This window comes from Coenobita brevimanus, chromosome 91 (assembly GCF_032717465.1).
Source record: "Coenobita brevimanus isolate Jiangsu-jjx chromosome 91, ASM3271746v2, whole genome shotgun sequence".
Lineage (NCBI taxonomy): Eukaryota > Metazoa > Arthropoda > Malacostraca > Decapoda > Coenobitidae > Coenobita > Coenobita brevimanus.
Genome location: NC_137044.1, coordinates 16,265,803 through 16,290,848, shown reverse-complemented (window position 1 = coordinate 16,290,848; position 25,046 = coordinate 16,265,803). Strand labels below are relative to the sequence as shown.

At 42.0% G+C, this 25,046-nt stretch overlaps 1 protein-coding gene across 1 annotated transcript; it reads right to left on the bottom strand.

Moving 5' to 3' along the window:
- LOC145411868 (sodium/mannose cotransporter SLC5A10-like) lies at window positions 1-24,547 on the bottom strand. Its single transcript, XM_080281826.1, has 3 exons — window positions 23,973-24,547; window positions 10,956-11,922; window positions 1-135 (listed from the first exon to the last, which is right to left on the bottom strand). Exons 1-3 carry the CDS (start codon window positions 24,545-24,547, stop codon window positions 1-3), a joined length of 1,677 nt encoding a protein of 558 aa, XP_080137952.1.
- Window positions 24,548-25,046: the final 499 nt, after the last annotated feature.

The following is a 25,046-nucleotide window of genomic DNA, read 5'->3' as shown; positions in this document are numbered from 1 at the left end:
TCACTGGACCGGGTGGTGTTGCTGTGCAGGGCTCTGCCCGTGCACGGCGGCGCCCCCCGGCCCAGAGACGCCGGTGAACGGGTCCTGGGAGTTCTGGCGACACAAACACACTCGTTGCGATGTGTATCGCGGCGGCTGAGGCTTTTATTGGGGGTACCAAGGCGGTTCTGGCTGTTCTCCTTCCTCAAATCTTCGAGGAGAACGGCCTCCCACGCCTTGCTATTCCCCGAAGCTTCACCCGCGATCCTTGTCTCCCCCCTCGTCAGGAGCGTCAGGCCCGGCGGCCGCAGCCACCACCACCCCGCACAACACCGCGGAAACGGCTGTAGCTGGATGCCCCTCTCAACAGGGCGACTGGCACCACCACCACCGACCTTACGATCACCGACCCGGAACCGTCACAGGCCATGGATAATGAGCATGGGGAGACTGTTGTGAAGGTTCCCTCCCTTCGTCAGGAGCTGAGGAGGAGCGTGTCTCTTCTCCCGTCCTTTCAGTCCATCTGGACGTAAAGGAGCCCTCCTCCTTGCCTTCTCCATCTGCTCCTGACGAAGTGGAGGTGCCTCTTCTTCCTTCACCACCACCTGCCGCCATCGCTCGCCCTTCTTCTCCCCCCCCCCCACCCAATGAGAAGAAGAAGAAAAGCAAGAGGAAAGGAGGAAAGAACAAGGGTGACCCTCCTACCGTCGCTTGCCGGGTTGAGGCCCTCCTTCCGCCACTTTCCAGTGTTGCAGATCTAGATGCCCGCACGGATGCGGACCTAGAAGAGCTGCTTTTCTGCCTCACGGATCCTATCAACGAAGAAGATATACTGCCACTCGTCTACAAGACACTGTATCAAAAGATCCGTGAGGCATACATCTCCAACTCCCTCTCTCCATCTGAGGAAGCCGCCATCCGTGAGGTCATCGAGTTTGATCCACCACGTACTGCCCTGGTCAATTACATCGCGATCAGACTACTCTCGTAGATGCTGCTTTTTTCTATCTAAGCAGTTGCACTCGATCTTCTGCCTGCCCTTGTCTGTACTTTGCTCTGCCTATTGTTCCAGCTTTATTTTATTTATTTTTATTTTATTTTTATTTTTTGGCTTTTCTCTTTTTATTCTTGCCCATCTCTGACGGGCTCTCATGTTTGCCCATGTCCCCACCTATGTTGTGAGGCAAATATAACAACAACAACAAGCAATTGCTCAGACGAAGTTGTGTCCATGGTGCCACCTCTTCATGCCTTCCCTCGTGCTACACGGGCATCTGGTAGCGCTCATGACTGGAATGTCACTCAGCCATATTGCAGAACTTCTGCCTATCAGAATTCTTTCATTCCCCGAACTGCATCTCTCTGGAACTTGCTTCCCCAGAGTTGATTCCCTCTAAATTTCAACCCACAACTGTTCAAATCTAACTGTTAAAGATATTTTATGAACAGAGGACACCAGTAATCTGGTGTATGGATTTTTTTTTTTTGGTAATAATTTGTTTTTCCTTCCTCCGTTCTGTTATTAAAAAAAAAAAAAGCTTTGTGGTCGTTATTTAGCTGCTGTTGTAGACGCACATCGTTCTTCTCCTAGATCTATCAACGGTGGTGCTCCTCAGGGCTCTGTCCTATCACCAACTCTCTTCCTTTTATTCATCAGTGACCTTTTAAGCTGTACATCTAACCCTATTCACTTGAACGCTGATGATTTCACCCTTCACCTTTCCATTCGGTTCCCGTAACATCCATCTCAGCAGTTTCTTCAACAAACAAGGGATGAGGCTATGGCATACCTACTGTCTGACTTAGCTCGCATCTGAGTGGGGTAAAAATAATTTTGTTGTTTTTAATGCATTAAAGACTCAGTTCCTATACCTGTCAACCCGACAAAATCTTCCACAGGAGTACCCACTAATGTTTAATAATATTCAGCTTAATCCTGCATCATCCGTGAACATGCTTGGGGTTTCATTCACTCGGGTCTTACCTTGGAAAGATCATATTACATCTCTTGTAAAATCTGCTTCCAAGAGATTATGTGTGCTAGGCCAACTCCATACCTTCTTTACCCCTGCACAATTGTTGACTTTATACACGGGTTTTATTCGCCCCTGTTTAGAGTACAACTCTCATGTGTGGGAAGGCTCCCCACATACAGCTCTTCTCAATAAGGTGGAGACAAAGGCTTTTCATCTCATTAACTCTCCTCCTCTTACTGGCTCCCTTCAACCTCTGTGTCTTCGCTGCACTGTTGCATCTTTATCTCTTTTCTATCGCTACTTCATTGGTCACTGCTCCTTTGAATTGTCTGCTTGAATCCCTCCACTTCAACGACGGGCACGTAGCACCCGTTTAGCAGCAAACTCTCATACCTTTTCTGTCCAACTCTGTAATGCAAGAGTTAACCGTTACTCCCAGTCCTTCATTTATGCAGCACATCAACTCTGGAACTGTCTCCCTCTGTCTGTATTTCCTGCTTTTTATGATCTCCAGTCTTTCAAACACAGTGTCCAGGCATCTCGGAATGATCGGATCTTGAATTTGGCCCTCTCTTATATTTTGTCTTTCTCTTGGAAGGAACAGTACTGCGGGCTCGTTGCAGTCGGTTCCTTCTTCCTAGCATTATATATATATATATATATATATATATATATATATATATATATATATATATATATATATATATATATACTGTAAACGTATTTCATTTATAAGTAGTAAATAGCTGACATGAGACAGAGGTGTGTATGTTTGTACAGGTTTGGCAGAGAGGCAGCCGGGGAAATTCCCGTGAGGGACAACGCCTAAACGATCTCGATATTTTAGGAGGGAAATGTCAGGAGACAAGGAGACAATTTGTACCCCTGAAGGGTTAAGGACACTAGCTACTGGTGGAGATAGATAGCTTGTCCACACCTTCACATTCTCAGTTGTAGTAATATGGCCATGAGTTATATATTTTGGAAGATATATTTATTTGCTATGAGATTATACTGTAAACTTTAACTTGGCATAAATTTTAATATTTCTAGCCTGAATTATGAGTTGTAACAGTAAATTCTTAAAACAAGATAACAGTTACAAACATATAAAAAGAATTTTGGGCCATCGCATTGCCTATGGATGCCTGACGTTATGTGGCAGCTGGAAAAGGATGAAAAATGCTTAAATTTTAATAATCCCAGCCTGAATTATGAGTTGTAACAGTAGAATCTTAAAGCATGATACTAGTCACAACCACATGAAAAGAATTTTGAGCCATAGCATTGCCTTTGTATGCCTGATGTTATCTGGCAGCTGGAAAAGGATGAAAAATTGGGCTAAGTTAGTAAAGAGTATAATATTGTTAAGTGGAATGTTATTTTGTTGCTGGATGTTTAACATACATCGGAACCAGTGCATGTTATCTTTTAACCTCTTCAATACTGTGATGTCTTTTCTTAAATTTATTATTGCTACATTCCAGATGACTTTAAGGTTTATTCTTACTGTTGCTATACTGTTTTATTCAGCTTAGAATTTCTCATATCATCCCCACCTTGTCCTCCAGCATCCTGTCCAATCCCTCCAGTATGAGAAGACAGATGCTATACCCAGCCATGCCCTCCCATACCTGCCATTACAGCCCTATCCCGCCAGTATGGGAAGTCACCCCTTTGCTATATCCAGCCATGCTCTGCTGTTCTTGCCCTGCCCTACCCCTCCTGAAGAATCGTATGGCATCAGCAGGAATAAAATGTCCCCGTACTGAAGGGGTTAATTGGCCCCACTCGGTCCTTTAATATATGCCATTTTGACAAATAATACATGTTAAGAAGCGAGATTTGCCAGTTAGGTGCCGAGATGTCTCTCGACGTTTCCGAGTGTTTACAGTGGTTACTGGTTTCGGTATGAGTCAGAGTTGCCAGTTTGTCTGCTCTTTGTGAGGGTAGTTATTTCGTAAGTTATGCATTAATTTTTGTGCTCTTTTTCTTTAGAATATTTTATTTAAGTGATTGCTTGTTAAATTAAGTAATAAAACTTCATGTGGTAAATGATATAGAGTGTTAGGTAATGTAAGAAAACTCTAGCATGTTTTGATTCTCCTAGTTGGTAACTGTTGTTGCAGGTTCCAGAATTGTGAAGTAGATGATTCTCGAACAATGCAAGTTTATATAAGGATGGATAAGAGACCAGAACGACACGACACACACACCACAAAGCCAGTCAGGAGACAGGACGTGTGTGCTGGGCAATCCCCAGGTCCTGTCCTCCCCACTTACTGTTTTTTAATCAGCCCATTCACCACTGACCGGGCTAATGTATGGCCCGGCCTGCACTATAGGTGCAGGAAATCTTTCAGCAATAACAACAACCAGAACGAGTTCAGTCGGGTTTCAGTTCAGTCTGAGTGTAGTGCTGTGTCAGTGCAGTGCTGTCAGTGGAGTTTGTGAAGTTTGTTGCTGGCAAGCATTAAGTGTGATTATTGTCAGTGAAGATTATTTTCGGTACATGTGTAATAAGTGAAGTGTTGGCGTGCATGAAGTGTACTAACAGTAAAGTGTTGTCATGCATTAAGTGTAATAGCAGTTAGTAAAGTTTGTATAGCTCCAGTGCTTGTGAGAACAGTGAAGTGAAGTTGGAAAGCATTAAGTGGAATTATCTGGAAAATAAAAAGACAGTGATCTTTAAGGAGCCACTGTTTATTTTCGCCTCAGCTGATCTTGTGTACTGTACACCTGAAGGCTGACCATAGGAAGAACGACTCACTGGGCAACGTCCCTCCTGTACTGAACTACTGCTGTTGTAGCCTGTGGCAGTGTGGGGAGAGGACGCAACACTTGTCAGGAGTGTGGGATTATTTACGGCTGCAGTGATTCTAACCTTCGACATGGAAGCAGAAGGTGTGAAGACAAGATCTCGAGCTGGGGAGGAGGAGGAAATTTCCCTGGCGACAATCGTGAAGCAGTGCAGGCACAGAGTGAAAAACTCAAAGAACAGTTACAAGCACAAAGTGTCCAATTACAAGCACAAAGTGTCCAACTACAAGCACAGAACGAAGGACAGAAAAAACTCGAAGAACAATTACAGACGCAGAAAATGAAATAAAAGAACAACTGCAAGCACAGAGTGAACAACTGGAGGCACAATGTGAAGAACAAAAGGAATGATATGAACAACTTCAAGAGGCATTACAGGAGCAACAGAGGGAAGTACAACTGAGGGTGCAAGGACAGCTAGATGCTTTCATGGGGGAAAGGAAGGAAGAACAACAACAGCTTAAGGAGGAAGTAGATGCCAAGCTAGAGCAGCAAAAGTATGAGGTAAGCAATAATGTGATGGAGTGTAAACAGCATGTAGAAGTCCAGCTGAAGACAATTAGTGAGGAAATAGTGGCGGAGTGCAAACAGCATGTGGACAACCAGCTGAAGATAAGTGAGGGAATAGTGATGGAGTGCAGACAGCATGTAGATAGCCTGCTAAAGCATGTAGTTGACCATGTTCAGATAATTAGTGAGAAAAATGAGGCTGTAGAGAAATACTGCGCTGCTGACCCTCAGGTTAGTGTGCAGGGGGCATATGAAAGGAAGGAACACTGTATGGTAAATCTTGATGGATTCCAAGTATCTGAAGATAGCATTGCAGGGTTGAATAATCAGAATGTAGGAGCTTTTAGTCCTGGACTTAATTATGATGCTCCAGTTATTAGGCCCCAAACCAGTGAAGTGCATGGCTATAATCGGGGTCCAGGTAAAAAGAAACCTCAGGAGTTTGATTGTAGAGTAACTTGGGAAGCTTACCGTGCAGAGTTTGAACTACTTGCGGATCAGGGGTGGGATGTTCGAAAGCTCGTAACGGCCGCTAAGATCATTGTAGCGGGTACGATAATCATAGCGCGCTCGTAAACCGCAAAGGTGTATGTTCAAAAAAATTTTACGATCCTCCATCCGCCATATTTGCTGGTGGTGCTACGATTTCTGACAAGCACCCTTAAGCTGATCGTAGTGTCGCATAGTGGATGTTTTTCTAATAAACAAACCGAATCAAATGATGCTGAGTTTGTTTATTTACCCATTTCTGTGAACGAAGATGGAGTTACAAGTGGTTTTACAGGTAGAACTGGCATTACGAAGAGCGATGAGACTTGAGAGGAACTACAGAGACATAATGGATCCATTTGCTTACAGTGACGAACATTGGTTGAGATATAATAGGTTTCCCAGACAAGAACTTCACTGGTGTGCACGAATTAAACCACTAGTTGGACCAGCGACAAGAAGATCTCGTGCTGTGCCATGTCATTTGCAGGTGTAAATGACATTCAGATTTTATGCCAGTGGCTCATTTCAGAGTGTGTTGGCAGACACATTCGGCTTAACACAGGGACGTGTGAGCAGAATAATTAAGAGTGGCATACGTGTATAGAAAATCTCGTAGGGAAGATGCCAAGAGGTAAGCAAAGAGGGGGAATTTTTCGTTTCTACTGCTTACATCTGTAAATGGAGAAATGGCGTTCCCCTGAGCTAGACCCTGTATTGGATAATATAGCCCCGCTAGGTTACAGGAGCGAGCTACCACTCCCGGCACGGCAGTCCCGAGTTAGGCTCGGACTAGCAATCCCCCGATTACGAGCAGTGCTCTACCACTGAGCCACCGTAACCCCTTACATCGTAAAAATGCAGACCGATGCACTGTTCATTAAAACATGGTTTAAGTCTGTGGGAGTTGTAATGATACAGTCTGAAGCCAATGATATATTGTTTATTCAGGTAAAAAGGTCTCAGTTTGGATCTCGATATTTTCAAAATTATCACTATGTTTTGTTAATATGATGTGGATCTTTCACCCACTCTACAGTTATATCCAAGGTGATATTGTTCTTCAGCATTGTCTGTCTGTCGAACCAACCCTGTATTAACGCCATCATCTCCTCATCTGTAAAACTTGCTCGACGAATTCGTTTGGTGGGGGGGCTCATCACTTGCCATGTCTTATGTCTTGGGATGAATATCGTAGTTGTTTGAGCGATGTAATGGCGCGCTTGGATAAGTGTATTTGTTTACATTTTGAAAACGCATTATGATTGGCTCACAATCTTTCAAGGTTTATGAAATCTCTCTTCTGATTGGCTCAACGACTATCAGCTGGGTTGCATTGTGAACGATAGGAATGGAACGGATCGGATTTTACGAGCGCATCATCGTGAGCTACGAGTGTTGTCGCGAGTGTTAGAAGATACACCTTAGCGGTTGTCGTAGCTCGCGATCAAAGATGGCCGCTATGAGCGTGTTACGATGATCATAGCGGCGTCTCGCAACGATCTTTTGAACATCCCAGCCCAGAATGGTTGGAATGATAAGAGGAAGGCTGCAGAAGACCCACCACTGAAGAAATGCAGGAGAACCTTGATGAATACTGTGTGAGAAGACAAGAACAGACGGCAAGGAGTGTAGTAGGAATGGGAATCATAGGAAGAAATGCCGCCATACGTATGTTGTGACAGGGCCAGCATCAGATGAAGACCTGAAGAGGATGCAGATGTGCAACCGGGGCTGGAGTGTCTGCAGCTGAGTGTAGTGCGACCATCTTGGGAAGAAGTTCTGGGCTGGGCCATGTGACGAAGAGTTGCTGGAGTCGGTGGGACCTTCTTCATCTCAACAACAGACTACTGGAGCATCAGTGGGAGACAGCCAATAGTCTCAGCAAGTATTGGCAACAGGAGGTTCTGAAGAAGATGAGGTCCGAGATCTTGGATGAGTCCCATAACCAGATCACTAGTGGGCACTTGGGAGTGAAGAAAACACTAAGCCGGTTGTGACAGAGGTTCTACTGGATCGGCATGCATCAGGATGTGTAAGAGTGGTGTCAAGGCCTGTGATGTGTGCTGTGCCAAGAAGGGACCCAAGAAACGTGGTTGCGCCCCTCTTCAGTTGTACCAAGTGGGTGCACCGATAGAAGGAGTCGCGGTGGACATTGCTGGACCTTTGCCACTCACTGAGAGAGGAAACCGGTATATATGTGTCGCCGTGGACTACTTCACGAAGTGGCCAGAAGCCTATGCTATCCCTGATCCAGAGGCTGTGACTGTTGCTCAAGTGTTGGTTGATAAGTTTTCTGTCGTTTTGGGATGTCACAAGCTACATTCAGACCAGGGTAGAAACTTTGAGTCTGCTGTGTTCCGGGAGTGCTGCAAGTTATTGGGGATCAAGACCAGGACGACCCCCTAAGGCCACAGTCAAATGGGATGGTGGAGAAATTCAACTGGACCTTGGGACAAGAACTGGCCAAGTACTGCATTGTTGGAGAAACAGAATGGGACCAGAGATTATGTTGTTGATGGCATATTGGTCTGCACCCCATGAGTCTCCCGGCTGCACACCTGCAAAACTGATGTTGGGCCACGAGTTACACTTAACTGTTGACTTGTTAATGGGAAGACCACCTGGTGAAGAGCTGCCTACAGACACCACCAGCTATGCGAAGCACCTTCAGGAAAGGCTGGCTGAGGTACATCATCAAGTGCGAGGAGCCCTCAAGTTTTGAGGAGTAAGTGATGAAGTGCAAGTATGGTGAGCTTCCAGGATGGTGATCAAGTTTTGTTATACAATCCACAGTGAAAGAAGGGACAGTCACTGAATCTGCAAAGCCCATGGGACAGGCCTTACACTGTGTTGGACCACCTATCAGATGTAACGTATCGAATTTGGGGAGGCAGGAAATCTCGCCCAAAGGCGGTACATGTGAGCCATCTGTGGCAGTACCATGGGCCAGGACAGATCAGCTGAGACGTCTCTGAGGAATTTTGCTCACCCGCAGCTGAGGATGTTGAGGAGGAGCAAGGAGATGAAGTGCAAGAGGATGGTGACAGTTCCTCAAAAGAAGAAGCAAATCAAGAAGAGGACCAAGACCTTCCAGGAGAGGTGGACTGTTTGGAGGAGCAAGGACATCGTCAGAAGCGGCATAGAAGAAGACCCGATAAGTTGAAGGATTATTTTTTGTATAATTAAATGTTCCATTAAGGTTAAGGTTTATGTTTGTATAGGATATATTGTGAAGTTTTTTCGGGACGACAAAGAACTAGGGAGGGGGTAGTGTTAAGAAGCGAGATTTGCCAGCTAGGTGCCGAGATGTCTCTCGACGTTTCCCGGTGTTTACAGAAGTTTCGGTATGAGTCCGAGTTCCCAGTTTGTCTGCTGTTCGTGACGGTAGTTATTTCGTAAGTTGTGCATTAATTTTTGTGCTCTTTTCCTTTAGAATGTTTTATTTAAGTGATTGCTTGTTAAATTATGTAATATAAGTTCCTATGGTAAATGATTTAGTGTTACCGGTATGAAATGTAAGAAAACTCTAGCATGTTTTGATGTCTCCTAGTGGGTAACTGCTCTTGCTAGGGGCAAGTACAAGACCAGCAGGTTCCAGAATTGAGGAGAAGTAGATGATTCTCGAACAATGCAAGTTTATATAAGGATGAATAAGAGACCAGAACGAGTTCAGTCGGGTTTCAATTCAGTTTGAGTGTAGTGCAGTGTCAGTGCAGTGCTGTCAGTGAAGTTTGTGAAGTGTTGCTGGGAAGCATTAAGTGTGATTACTGTCAGTGATTATTTTCGGTACTTGTGTAATAAGTGAAGTGTTGGCGTGCATTAAGTGTACTAACAGTAAAGTGCTGTCAAGCATTAAGTGTAATAGCAGTTAGTAAAGTTTATATAGCTCCAGTGCTTGTGAGAACAGTGAAGTTGGAAAACATTAAGTGGAATTATTTGGAAAATAAAGACAGTGAACTCTAAGGAGCCACTGTTTATTTCCGCCTCAGCTGATCTTGTGTACTGTACACCTGAAGGCTGACTATAGGAAGAACGACTCACTATGCAACGTCCTGCCTGTACTGAACTACGGCTGTTGGAGCCTGTGGCAGTGTGGGGGGAGGAGGCAACATACAGCATCGCTCAGTCTTTTAGTGATATAGGAGTAAGAGTTGGGTGCAATTTTTATGTACGAAAATATTTTGTACCGATCTTTAACATGCATTAATGCAAACACAGGCTGCATGGTTGCACAGACTGTTTAGCAGTGCATGTTAACAAAGCCCTTCTCATCCTTTGTTGCATGCCATGTGTACTTGTATGGCTCTGCATGGCTTTAGCTGGGCAGAGCAATACGAGACATGGTATATAGCAAAGGGATGAGCAGAGCACGCTCTTGGAAGCATCTTAGGGAAGGGTGCCGAACCTCCTTCTGTATCTCGATAAATGGACCACGAAAATACGGACTGGTAACCCTCACAGTTTGGGTTACCAGTCCGTATTTCTATGGCCCCTTTATCGAGATGGTTTATTATTTCAACTTCTGGACTCCTGTGTATATAGATTGTGGAAATAAAACCAGTGTCTTATTACAATGTCTTTACTATACACCTTTTTTTTTTTTTTTTTTTACATACGTGTTTTCTGTACCTATACTGTATATTAAAATGTGGACTTTGAAAAAATATAAAAGAAAATAATATCAAGACATATATGAATAGTACGGAGAGATCACTTCGTACTGTTTATATATTTCTCGGTATTATTCTCTTCGATATTTTTTCAAAGTCCACATTTTGTACACATAGTATGAAGGAAGCGATCGTGCCAAATACAAGTCCGGAAAGCATGGTGATGGTGAGGAAATCCAAGAACGTTTTGTGAAAGAATGTCCACATATGAAGAAAAGAATAACAGTAATGTATAGTTTGTTACTCCTTACCAGAAGATACCAATAATAGTAGCAGTGGCAACAAGCAGAAGGATAGAATGGAGACGGTAATTTTGCCAGATTGGGTTGCTCCTTAGTGCCTTTGTCTCTGCTCTGTATTGCTCCAATGACCATAATATAATCCTGTCTTCCTGCACACCTCCTGGCACCACAAGGCTTCCCACTATTAAGACCAGGGAAGTGAAACCTACGAGGACTGGTGGTATGTACAGAAAGTGGATATAGATAGAGTGGTAGATCTCATTTACCAGGAAAAGAGCGGCCCCTGTCAGTGTTCCAAGAAGTAGAGCAAGTAAAGCAGCATGTGGCTTAGCACCAGGCCAGAGGAACCCAATAATATAGGTAGCCAGGACTGGTGATACCGTGTACGAGAGAACTTTCTGGAGGTATTGAAACAGTGAGGGAAAGCGTTGTATTTGAGGTGCCCATGCAACTGCCAGCACCGTAGCTACCACTGTGACTCCTTGACCCACCAACTTTAGTTGTGCTGAACTGAGGTCCGGCCACATTCGTCGAACCCAGTCCATGGTGACCAGTGTGGCTGCTGCATTAAGAATGGAGTCCAGTGCAGACATGAGTGCTGCTAGGAACCCAGCCAATACTAGTCCAAGGAGACCAGGTGGCAGAAGATCAAACATGAGTGTAGGATAGACCAGGTCAGGACGGGTCAGGTCAGGGTATAATAGCCGTGCAGCCAGACCGGGGACCACCATGATAAACAAAACAGGTAATTTTAGTACTCCAGCAAACAGCGCACCCCACTGACCCTCCCTCACACTCCCTGCACTGAGCATACGCTGTGCTATGAACTGGTTAGTAGCAAAGAAGAAAAGGCCAAGTATGAAGACTCCCAGTAAACCAGGCCAGGGCATGATGGGATCACTGACGGGTCTGATGAGTGACATATAGCCTTGAGGTTGTGCAGCCACCATGACGTGCCATCCTCCTGCCCGGTTCACTGCAGCCACAGTCATGATGATGGATCCCCCCAGCAGCAGCACTGCCTGTATGGCATCGGTGACCATAACAGCAGCCAGGCCCCCCGTCACGGTGTAGAGTCCCGCCACAACTGCCAGTGCCGCCGTGATGTGCCACAGCTCCCACCCTGGTACCAATATCTGCAGCAGTAGTGCACCAGCATAGAGTGTGCCAGCATTTTCAGCCACCACATTTAACAGCAATGCCAGCGCTGAGTAGTAGTACCGTGCACAGGGGCTGAAAACACACCCATCATGCAAACATTAGTAATAGCTTAGCCGTATTGTGTTGTATGGCTTATTTCAGTCTGTATATTTGTATTATTTTTTATGTTACATATTCTAGTATAATAATCTTACTTCAATCAGTTTTTGTTAGCTCAGGTCTGTATTCTTGTTGTCTAAGGAAGCTTATTAACACCTCTTTTTCATCAGTTTATTTTTGCACATGGGATGTTGCTGTTTACTTTTAAGGTATTTATGCAGTCTGTGCTGATAAAAAAAAGATAAATAACATATCAGAGAATAATGTGTTATATAAAAAAAGAAGTAAAGAAAGCGATTACAAAGCCTCTTAAGCTGATGAGAATATAACTCTCAGAATCACAAGCCAAACCATAATATACAGTCAGCATCATAGCAAATTTTGACTGTACATCCACTGAAGATTTCAAACCTTCAGCTGACCAAATTATTTAGTAATTCAGACTGAGTGTTACTGTAATACAGGGCGATCTGTATATTGCACTTTCTAATTTTGTGTTTTGTGGGGACAGCTAAGGCTTCTTGTGTGAAGAGTGAGAACATTTTGGTTGCTGCATGAAATTGGTAATCAGCTGTTTCATGAAGGGATGTATAAAAGGAGACACTGTGCACACACACAAGATTATATGAAATGTTGCAGGTGGACACTGGTAAAGCTGACTGAGCCATCCCAGCAATACTGTCCGGTTTCTGAGAATTGCGTTGCGTATAAATTGCACCAACTCTTGCAAAGTGTGTGTGTGTGTGTGTGTGTGTGTGTGTTCTTACCTAATTGTTCATACCTAATCGTATCTTAACAGGACTAAGTCAAGCTCGTACTGTCCCATGTATTAAATCACTTTTATCCTACATATCCTTAAATTTATGAATTTTTTGGCACAGTTTCGTTCGGTAGTGCATTCCACTGATCAGTTGCTTTATTTGGGAACCTGAATTTCTTTACATCTTTATCACCTCTCTTTTTATGCAGTTTTTTGCAGTATCTCTTGCTGTTGCTTCTCCTTAGGTTATATACTCATTTATGTCTATTTTCTCTTCTCCTGAGACACGTTTATATAATATAATCATGTCTTCTCTTTTCCTTCTCTCTTGTAGTGTTGGCAGCTTCATTTTTTCTAGTCTTTCGTACCTTAAATCCCTTAAGCTTGGTAGCCATCTTGTAGCAGCTCTTTGAACTTTTGCAATCATATCTATGTGTTTTTTTGGGATGAGGATTCCAGACTACCGGTGCAAACGCCAGGATTAGTCTGATGAATGATGTTATTATCTTTCTCAACATGTCTTTATTTATGTATGTGAATGCTATTCTCATGTTTGCAAGAAGTGTATACATCTTCCGTACTGTACCTTCTCATTGATATGGTCAGCCGGAGATAGTCTGTCATTGATAATCACACCTAGGTCCTTCTCTCTTTCTGATCTGTGTAGGGTTTTACTTCCTAACTAATAATCCCAATCTGGTCTTTTTCCACTTTTCCCAAACATGATTACATGACACTTGTCCACACTTAATTCCATTTGTCATATATTACTCCATTCATGAAGTTTAATTCTTCTTGTAGCTCTCTACAAGAGTTTGTGTTAGTAATTCTCCTTTGTATTTTTGCATCATTAGCAAACATATTTAGATAGCTTCCATTTCCACTGTTACTATCTATGTCATTTATGTACACTAAGAACATAATTGGTGCCATCACTGAGCCCTGTGGAACTCCGCTAGTCACTTCCCTTCATGATGAGTAATTTCTCCTTTGTACTGATCTCATTTCCCTTTTTCTGAGAAAATCTTGCATCCAACAGCACAATTTGCCTTGGATTCCGCCTTGATGATAGAGTTTCCATAAAAGTCTTTGGTGCGGTACTGTCAAATGCTTTCTTGAAAATTGACAGATACTGTCCACCCACCCTTCTCTTTTCTGTAATGTTTCTGCAGCTTTGTCATAGTAGCTTAATGGATTAGTAACACATGAATTACGCTTTCTGAAACCAAACTGCCTTTCTGTTATATTGTGTTCTAGATGGTTTACCCAAACTTTTTTATCGGCTTTTCCAGTACCTTACATACAACACTGGTTAGTGATACTGGTTGGTAGTTGAGTGGCTTTAGTCTATTCCCTTTCTTGAATAAGGGAACAATGTTTGCTTTCTTCCAATTACTAGGTAGTTTACCTTGACACAAGGATTCCTTGAATGTTAAAGATAATGATCTACTTAACTCCTTTGCACATTCATGTAGCATACAACATGCAACTTCATCAGGACCATTTGCTTTTCCTTTGTCTAATTTACTTAACTTCTCCTGTATATCTTTTTCTGATATTTGCATATCTGGTAATATGTGTGGGCATGCATGTTACCTATCATCCCTCTCAAAATTATTTTCTTCTGTAAAAACTGATTGGAAATTCTTGTTTAGTGCTTCACAAATATCTTTTTCTTGTGTATAGATGATCCCTTCATCCGTAATGGATTGTATTTTATCTTTTACTTTGGTTTTGCTTCGGATGTAGCGTAAAATAGCTTTGGTTGATCATTACTTTTATTTATGAGGTCTTCCTCAAACTGTCTTTGGGCTTTTCTCCGTATTCTTGTTTATTTTATTTTTTTGCCTGTTTATAGTTGTTACATGCCCTCTCACTATTGTGACTTCTGTATCTATTCCACAACAAGTCTCTTTTTTCTTTTGATTTTTTACACTTTATTAAACTATTTTTTTTTTTTCATTTCTGCTTCTTTGTGTTGAGGGATGTGATTTTGGACTCCTGTTTCATAAAGTTCACAGAATTTTCTATATATAACATTTTAAATCTTGTCCTCTAAGCTCTTTTTCCCAATCTGTTTCTAAGAAGTATTTCTTTAGGTCATGATAGTTGCCCTTTCTGTAGTTTAGACTTTTTTTGTAACTTTCATTACTGTTAACTATGTCATATGCAATCCTGAAATTGCAATTTAATACTGCATGGTCGCTTTTGCCGAATAGAGGGTGATACATTGTATTGACAGTATCGTTTTCTTGCCTAGTAAATATAAGATCTAGTACTGATGGTATATCAAGTCCTCTTTATTTGGTACTTTCCTTTACATGTTGTGTTAGGAAAAACTCCTGCACAAGATACAGGAGCATTTGGTCCCAACAGCTTTCATGGCTTTTTATATCTAGAATATTCCAATTTATATTTGTTTTGAAATCTCCAGTTAACATAATTCTTTCAGACTTTTCCTCCATTCTGTGTAGTAATGCTCTTAAACTCTGAAATGTACTCTCTGCTAGGTCTTCATATTCGCCTCTTTTCCAAGTGTTTGATGTGGGTGGGATGTATAAATTTGCCACAATTAATTTCCCCTCAGATGTACTAATCTCTGCTGCAGTCAGTTCTGCTTGTGAGGGTATAGCTAGTTCTGTTTCTTTGACATGTAGATTATTATTTTTTTTTTTTATATTATAATTTTTTTTTTTTTTGAGTTCCTATATCTTTTCAATGTATTGCATTCCTCTAGGTTTAGGGTATCGTTTGATATCCTTGGTGTTAATTTTGTTTCAGTTAGGTAAATAATATGTGGTTCTTTTTCTTTCATATGATCATTCATCTCTAATAAGTTAGATACCATTCCATCTACATTTGAGTACATCAACTTAGTCATCATCTTTACATACTTGTCATGACTTGGCTCTACTACCTTCCTCCTTTTTATTCTTTCCTGGTTATATACCTCATTCGTACCTGCAATCCAGTTATTTTGTAAAAAAAAATGTATTCTTCTCCTTCTCTGATCTTCTCTCGTTCTTTGTTTTTGCCTCCTTCCTCTTTTTTTTTAGTAATCCCAGTTCTTCTTGAGTTAGGCATCTTTTTATCCATACATTTTTGAATTCCTCTTTTTCCATAAGTTTGTTTGCATTTTTTAGTATCTCCTCCACAGTGTTTACACTCAAGAAGGTTACTTTCAGAGGCCTTGACTTATTTCTCTCATATTTCCCTAGCCTTTTGTGTTCCTTTATGTCCTTTTTATAGATTTCCTCTGATACTTACTTCAATATGCTCATTACATTTGCCAACTCCATTTTGTCTCTCGAAATCTTGTTTTTTATTTCTTCCTCATCTATACCAGTGATTACTATTGATTTGCTGATATCTGCTGAGTCTTTGACCAATTTTGGGTTGTTTTGGATTATTTTTTTCACTTCCTTTTTAATGGTCTTTTCTTTGACCCTTGTTTCTTTCTTTAGTTTCACCATTTTAGCATACATAGTTTCCACATCATTTTTGTAGCTTTGCATCGCTTCATTCACGTGGGTTATCTTCACCTGAATATCACTGCTCTGATTTGTCAGACTGGTTGCTTGGCTAATTTTCTCTGTATCATTTCCGAACTCTTCCTTAATACTCTCGTGGTTGACAACTGTGCTTGCCATTTCACTAATCTTCCATCTAAGTGATCCCACCTCAACTGACAGCTCATTTATTGTTGTGTCTTTCTTGTTTACTTCCTTTACTAATTTTTCATTTACCTCCATCTGCATGTGCAATTGCTTCTTAATTTGATCCATTTCACTCTGAAATACCTTCTCCAATCTGTTTACCCGTTCTGCCAGCTCATTGAACGTCTCCTTTTCAACCAGTTCTTGGTAGAAATTATCATCCTGCATTCTACCTTTTTCCCTTTTCGTATCTCCATCCAAATTTGCTACTAAAGATGGTGGTCATCTTGTGGTACTAAGAGTAAGATTCTACTTACATGTATGCATTCCTTGGTGCACTCCCAGACAAACACTAATCAACTGGTAAGCTTGCTCGGCACAGTCCTACTTTAGTTTGCTTTATTTTGTTATCTGAACAACACTTTTACTTCACCCGCCCCATCCCGACGTTTTCTGGGCAGTGGTACGCCCCAGTCCCGACATTTTTAGACCTTTTTTTTTTTGGCTCAAACATCCGCTTTTGGTGAGAAACATCGAAAATTCATAGAGAAATAGCTCACCTGAGGTTTAAAATACTCGATCTAGGTACGAGTACCTCCTTACCTGACTGGGTTTTCTAACAGGCTGGCACCAAAGAAAACGAGTTCTATGGGAGGGTAACTATTTTATCCACTTATAAACAGTATTTATTTATTTACTTGGTACGAATTTATATGTAGTACAAGAGTATATTGGTTTTCAAACAGTAATATAGGCATTATAAGCATTGTTTCACTCACTAACTCATCACCATTGATGACCTTTTTTTCCCACATTACCTGATCATCATTTCTGACTGTTTCTTCCTCTAATGCTATGTAAACTTTGTCCTCCACATTGTCATCGATTGGGGAATCACTCTGGCCCTGAATGTCTTTATTGGCCAGGTCACTGGTAACAGGTGAATTGCTGAGACAATGGCGTGCAAGGGGGGGGGGAGAGGTTATGCGGTGTAAGGCATTGTCCCTGCTTGGCATCTTGTAGAGGAATAGAGGAAGGTGTCTCGTGTATACATGCCAAAAATCACTCGCGAAATCACTCGCAAAAATTGAAAATTGTGCAAATTAGGGACCTTGCAATGTTGCCGCATTAATTCACGTCTCCGGGATATGAGTGCACATCATGTGAGGACGTGAATTCACATCTCCGGGATGCGGCGGGTAAAACTTCCTCTTTTACATTAGCACACCATTTATTTTACCGTAGTACAGAGCCTGACTCATATACAGATACTATTTAGGTATGGCCAGTTGTGGCCCAGGTTGGCCAAGCGCAGAAATATGTGTCGTACGTCTTCTCTCTGTGATGCCTCAAGTGTGTGTGTGTGTGTGTGTGTGTGTGTGAATATCTGGTTGTGATATACAGGAATTGAGCTACGCTCGTGGGGTTTCACATCTCTGTTTCTCAATAAGTCAAATTTTGCTTTGAACTCGTTTAAGTTTTTAGACTGGACGATCTTTCTGTCCACGCCATTCCACAGGTCTATGCATCTATATGGAAAACTATATTTCTTGATATCATTCATGCAGTTTGGCCTTTTTAGTTTCAATTGTGTCCTCTTGTTACTCTCCCATCCCATACAAACAGGTCTTCTCTGTCACTTTTTTTTTTTACTCCCATCCTGGCCCTGAACGCTGCAATCATGTTGCCCCTCTCTCTCCTTTCATCTAAGGAAGGCAGGTCTAGTTTTTCCAGCCTTTCACTGTACGACAGATCTGCCAGGCTAGGGTCCATCTTGGTTGCTGATCTTTGTATGCTTTCGATCTTTTTTATATGTTTCTTTTTATGTGGGGACCACACTACTGCAGCATATTGAAACCTGGGGCGGATCACAGCCACTATCAATTTTTTCATCATCTCCTCATCCTGGTAATGAAAGGCTATTCTTAAGTTAGTCAAGAGATTATACATCTCTCTAATTTGTTGAAGTGTTTTTCAGGTAACAAATTATCCTGGACCAGCACTCCCAAGTCCTCCAGACGCTTTTGTGATTGTTTCATTACCCATCAAATAATTTAGTGATCCTCTCTTGGTACTTTTATCCACTAATTTACATTTTTTTTTGCATTGAATTTCATTTCCCACATGCAGCTCCAATCATGAATCCTATCCCGGTCCTCCTGCATCGATTTACAGTCTGCCTCAACTACTACTCATGATCTTCGCGTCGTCAGCAAAGAGATTTGCATAACTGTTCATTCCATCTACCATATTGTTTACCTAAATCAGGAACATCTTGGGCGCTCACACAGAGCCCTGTGGGACTCCACTTAATACTTCTATCCATCCATACATCCTGTTTTTTATTACTGTCCTCATTTGTCTGTCTCTCAAGAAGTCTCTCATCCACTTTAAGAGATTCCCCTTTAGTCCTCCTGTATGTTATAGTTTCCACATGAGTCGCTTGTGGGGTACCTTGATAAAGGCTTTCTCCAAATCTAAATACACACAATCCACCCAACTGTCTCCCTCCTTCTTTTCTTCCAGAGAGCATATATTTAAACTGCAAATCTTATCCACCATTTGTTCTCTGCATTCCTTTAGTATCCAATTAGAGATCCCGTCTGGTCCTGGGGCCTTCCTCACATCTCTAGTTTCCAGTAATTTGTATAATTCTTGCACTTCGGTCTTTACATATTTTAACACTGCATTTCTAGGCACTCCTTCCTCCTCCACAAAATCACTTTCTCTAGTGAAGACAGATTGGAAGCATTTGTTCATTATTTCAGCTTGCATAACCGCATCTGTATTGACATTTCCTTCTGCTTTCAGCTTAATGATTTCTTTCTTTTATTTCAATTAGTCAATAACAAACCTGTAAAACATTTTAGGTTCTTACATTTGTCAACTATACCTTTTTCGAAGTTTCTTTCTTCCTCTCTACGTATTCTTGTATAATTATTCCTAGTTCTTTTATATTCTTCCTTAGTTCTACCATTACCTCTCTTTCTCCATTTGTTCATGCCTTATCCCTTTCTTTTTTTGCTATCATACACCTTTTGTTGAACTAGTCATTCTCCAGTTCTCTTTCCCACTAACTTTTGGCACATAATTTTCCACACCCATATTATAAATCTACAAAAATCTCCCACATCTTCTGTACCTCTCTTTTTTCCAAGAATTCTTCCCAATCCGCCTCTGAAAAGTTTTCTCAGTCCTGCAAAGTTTGCTTTCTCAAAGTTGTATTTTCCATGCCTGTATAGTTCATCTCTTGTCTCCCCAGTTCCTTATAACGTCTGGAACTCTATCACTACATGATCACTTTTTCCTATAGGATACATATTTCAGAGATTCAGTTGCATCAGGTTCTTTGGTTAGAATTAAATCTAGTCTTGCTGGTGTGTCATCCTCCTTAAATCTTCTCTTCTTTGACAAACTGGTCATTACATTATCTATTGCTACATGTAACAATATACTGCCCCACGAATCTTCTCTACTTCCTGAGTCCCACTCTTCCTACTTTACCTCTTTACAATTGAAGTCCCCCATCAGGATTATGTTCCTTCTTTTCTCAGTCACTTTCTGTAGGTATCTAACCAAGTCTGACAACATCTGATATTTTTCCTCATTCCATGTCCTTGTCTTGGGTGGGACATATGCCACTACTATGTCTTTCTTGCTTTTCCCTCTATTTTCTGTTACCATGTTTATCATTTCAGCCATACCTTCTTCCAATTCCACACTATCCACATTTAGGCTGTTTTTCACTGCTATCATCACCCCTCCTCCTGTTTTTGTCTTCTTTATCTCTTCTCTGTAATTTGTATTTCCCATTTCCCATTTGGATTTCAATATTCTCTCTTAGCTTGATCTCTGCGAAGCATATAATATCTGGCTCATTTGTCCTCAAGAAATCGTCTATTTCTAGCCTTGCAGAGATTAGACCATCCACATTAGCATATGTCACTTTCAGTCTCTATACACTGTTTTTTTTTTCTGCCCTTCTCTCTCCCTCTCACCTTCGGTACCACTTCCTCAATTTTTGATTCATAACTCTGTTCTTTTTCTCCGTTCTCTGGTTCTTTTTTTTCCCTTCATATTTTTTTTAAACCCTTAGTTCCCAGAGTCCCTGCACCAGGGATTTTGCTGGAGGGGTGCTAGGCTTATCGTCCTCTGCCTGTCGGCTCATAGTCGCGAAGCTCATAGATCCCTACCCTGGGTTTCCCTCTTTATCAAAATTTGAAAGTGCCCAGTTCCGTCTCAAACTGGGGATGCAGGGCACAAAGGGGTTATAGAAACTGGCAGATTTGTCAGTGCTTAACCCCTTAGCTCCTTGAGTCCCTGCGTGAGGGATTTTCCGGAAGGGTGCTAAGTGTACTGCCCTCCGCCTGTCGGCTCATAGTCGCGAAGCTCATAGGATCCTACCCCCGGGTTCCCTTCCTTATTAAATTTTGAAAATGCCCAATTCCGTCCCATACTGGGGACTCGTGGCACAAAGGGGTTAACAAGTTCCTTTATCTTAGCTGTCTCTTCCTTATTTGCATCTCTTCTTATCCAGATATTTTTGAATCCTTCCTTTTCTGCTAATTTCCAAGTCATGTTGATTGTTTCATTTACCGTGACCTGAGACTGAAATTTTAAGTGACCTTGCCTCCCTCCACCTATTTTCCTAGCCTAAACACATCTTTGATCTCCTCCTGGGCTTCGTCCTTTCCTTCCATAACTATTGATACACTTTCCTTTGCCCTTCTTAGTTCTTTCCTTTCTATTTCTGACCTCACTGACATAATTTTTTCTTTCAAACTTAAGTTAATCACTCATTTTCTCTTCTCTGCTGCATCTCTGACAAGTGATTCTTTTCAGTACCTTCACCACTTCCTTCTCCACCTTTTCCTGGTTTTCCTTTTTCTGTTGTTCCAAAATCTCCTTAAGACTTATTTTATTTTCCTGTTAATTTTTATTTCCACCCCTTATATTGTTCTTGGATTTCCTGGATATGTTCCTCGTGTATCTTAGTTTTAGATTCATGCTCGTCAAGTTTACATTTCATCTTGTCTCTTTCCTCCTCCAGCCTCTTATTTTCCCATTTAAACTGTTTTATTTCACTTGTGGCTGTTTCATTGCCCACTTTTAATTCAGACACCTTTCTCTCCTGGTCAACACCGCGTGATCAGACGCTCTGTAACCTATTTTCCAGCTCTTATCTCCCTCTCCTGTTACGTGGTTCGTTCTTGTAATTCGCTAATTATTACCTATACCTGTTTTAATTCCTGAACATTCTTCTCAGCCATTTTCTCCACGTTTGTTACTCTTGATTGGTTCAGTTTGATACTTCCGTTGCATTGGTCATAATGGGAGAACCCCGCGAACTCTATCACTGAATGTAAAGAATGAACTGCTTCTCTCCGCCATAGCGCAATCACAGCGTTTAAAACAGTCACTGTGTGTTACTTTTATTTGACCCACACCTCCGGCATATTTTCACTCAATGAGACGGGACCACCATTCACGCATTCAGTTCGCATATTCACAATAGGCACGCCTCCCTTTCGCCGCCGATTTTGCGTTATTTTCCCACGATCTGTATGGACCCCACCTCTGGTCCGATTCAGGGCCAATTCACATGACCCGTTTGAGTTCCGACAGGCAGTTAAGCGGCTAGACGCCGTTGAGATTTATTACATGCATTCTAATGTAACTGTTCACATGACCCGTTAAGCTGACGGCAGCAGACGTCCATCAGCTGTCTGACATATGACGGATATCTTCTCGAGAAATCCTTGCCGGGTAGCTGGTGACTTGACGCCGGCCTGACGGGTTGGTGATGGCTCATGTGAACGAGGACACGTAGCATACCCGTCCATTCCACGATTCGCTGTTACCGCCTTGTCCATGTAGATAAAATACAGTTCATTGTTTGGCATCATGGACGAAAGACTGATCGAACATATGCGTTCTTATGAAGAGTTATTTTATATGACTAACAAGAAGTACAGTGGTAATCTGCATAAAGATAAGATATGGAAAGTGATTGACGAGGAAGTAAACAAACCAGATGAGTGTATCATTAGTTTATTATACATGAAATTATAACTCATAATCTCTGCAGGTAAAATTCACTGTTTTTTCTAGCCTTAATACAGGATATGCTATATCGCTCAGCCTTAATACAGGACATGCTGTATCACTCCCAAGGTAGTGCTTCAGCAGGACTACCGAAAAATTTTACCTTATCATCTGTCAGTTCTTTATACAGGGTCCAGAATTCTCCTTCGAACTTTCTCTTTTTCAGTGACTGGTGTACCCATTACCTTTTCCTCTTTCCATGAATTTTTTCTTCCTCCTCTTCTTCTAATAATAAAGCAATTGCCGCCAAATTCCTTAGAGGCCGACCGGTCATGATCTCACGCAACAATGAGCACACACTGAATGGTGATGTTGTACAGACCGGGAATGCGTCATGTGAATACACAACAGTCTGACGGCGTCAAGCCGGTGGCCTGCCTGTCGGAACCAAAACGAGTCGTGTGAATTGGGCCTCTGACGACGTCCCGTGTGTGTGTGTGTGTGTGTGTGTGTGTGTAGTTAGCAAAATAACTCAAGTAGTTTACATCCTATGTAGAAGGGTTAATGGCTAGCCAGTGAGTAGGTCGGAGGTCAGGGTCACTGAGCTAGGACAAAATTTCATCTAGCAAAATCAGCATAAACAGCTCTGTCCAATTTAGACCAAATTTGGCGTTCGGGTTGTTGGCAAGGCATGATGAAGTTTTTCAGTTTGGAGAACAGTCAGAGGTCAAGGTCATAAGACAAGGTCCAAGTTTGGCTCATGTGTGTGGTTATTAACATAATAAATAAGTTTTTATCCAATTTTAACCAAACTTGGTGAAAGTGTTGAGGACCAGCCACGGGATAAACCTATCAGTTTTGAGAACAAAAGGCCAGACATCAAGATAACAGGGCAAGGTCAACTGAGACAGTTTTGATCTTGTTTGAACCAAAGTTAGGGGAAGGTTTAGGAGTCAGCCAAGAATGAAGGGAATCAGTTTTCTGAACGGCTTGGTCTGCTTTTGGGAGGAGCAAAAATAATTTGGCTGTTGTATGAAATTAGTAATCAGCCATGTAATCAAAAGATGTTAAAAAAAAAAAAGGAGACATTCTAAACCCGTAATGGAGTATGTGGGGTAGAAAATGATGCTGGGTTGACACTGGCTGACCTGTCCCCACAGTACAGGTACCTGATAATTGGGTTTCTTAATAACTGTCTGTCTGTGTGTATATCTATAGCCAGAAGCCATACTCCCATAAGGGGTGGCCATTTGTCTTTGAGTTAGTTACATTTATGGGGAGGAACACTAATCCTTCACCATCCCACTTGTTGACACGTAGGGAACACGTATGGGTTGGTTACAAGATTGCCACCTAGCTTTGTAAATGGTTTCATGGTTTACAGGAAACTATTAGGCTTGTCACTCAAATCACCTGAACATTAAAGAAGAGTAATAAAGAGTGAGAGAAAAACCATGAAAAAAGGTGGAGGAAGAAGTAGGGAGCACTATATCAAGTGAGTGGATGATGGTCGCCACCATCTACCACCATTAATAACTGTACTATAGAATAAAATTACTAACTTGTACATGCAGTGAAGGAGCTCTGGTATAGTGAACACCTGAGCTTTGACCATCCCCGGCAAGAGAAAGACGGCCACTACCACCAGCACCACGGCAGCCATCCACTCGTAGCTGTACACAGCGATGCCATGGGCGTACGCATCTCCGGCCAGCCCGACCAGGGAGGAACTGGAGATGTTAGAGGCAAAGATGGACAGTCCTACCAATGGCCACGATGAGGACCTCCCTGCTAAGAAGTATTCCTCAGTGCCTTCTTGTCGTCTGCACCCATACCACAGCCCCAGCCCCAGAGTAAAGACCAAGTACACTACGACTATTGCAATGTCCAGGGTACTTAGCTTCCACTCGTGACTCGATTCACCATAAAGGACATTAATAAGAGAGTCATTGGAAGAAAGTCCTGGTTCGTTATACGACACATGGTAAAGAAAGTCCACTGGTTTTCCATCTGACACATTGTAAGATAAGCTGGATGGTTCATTATATGACACATTGTCACCCACACCTGCATCATTGGCAGTTTCTTCTGGCATCACTATCTCAGCCACCACTTGAAGGTAACTGAGATTTGCCATGTTTAGCGGGACCACTGTATTCGCTATTGTTGGGCTTTCTCTGTATAGCTTTCACTGTTTGATTCTCTCTCTATAGTTCTTAGTGTATGGCTTTCCCTACTGTTCTGCTCTTGCCAATGTACAGTTGTCATTGGTAGGCAGTTGTCTGACTTTTACTATTGGGCTTCCACTATTATTTTGATTTTAATGTGTTGAAATTATGCTGTTGTTCAGCCTTCACTGTTCAGCTTCCAGGCTCAATGATGTTAGCAATGTTTATCTTGTTTATTGCCTCGACACCAGTCCAGAACTGGATCACTGAAGTTGGGACTTTTCATGTTCACTGTTTTGCCACCAGTCTAGGTTCACTGAAGTTCATATTGTCCACTGTTGATCCACCTCTCTAGGCACTGACCATCTTGTCCTCCCTTTGCTTCATTTATTTCTTACTGAGCCGTTTTGCCTGAAACCATTTTAATAGATTGTAATTTTCACTTTCTTGCACTAGAAAATGAAGTAC

What these genes read in the sequence shown, in the direction of transcription:
- LOC145411868 (XM_080281826.1), bottom strand. Translation starts at nt 24,547, where the DNA reads ATGGCAAATCTCAGTTACCTTCAAGTGGTGGCTGAGATAGTGATGCCA. An exon ending in CTCCTTCACTGCATGTACAA is followed by an intron (nt 11,923 to 23,972) that starts GTTAGTAATTTT and finishes GTGTGTTTTCAG; the next exon opens with CCCCTGTGCACGGTACTACT. An exon ending in CAGGGGCCGCTCTTTTCCTG is followed by an intron (nt 136 to 10,955) that starts GTAAATGAGATC and finishes TAAAAGCCTCAG; the next exon opens with CCGCCGCGATACACATCGCA.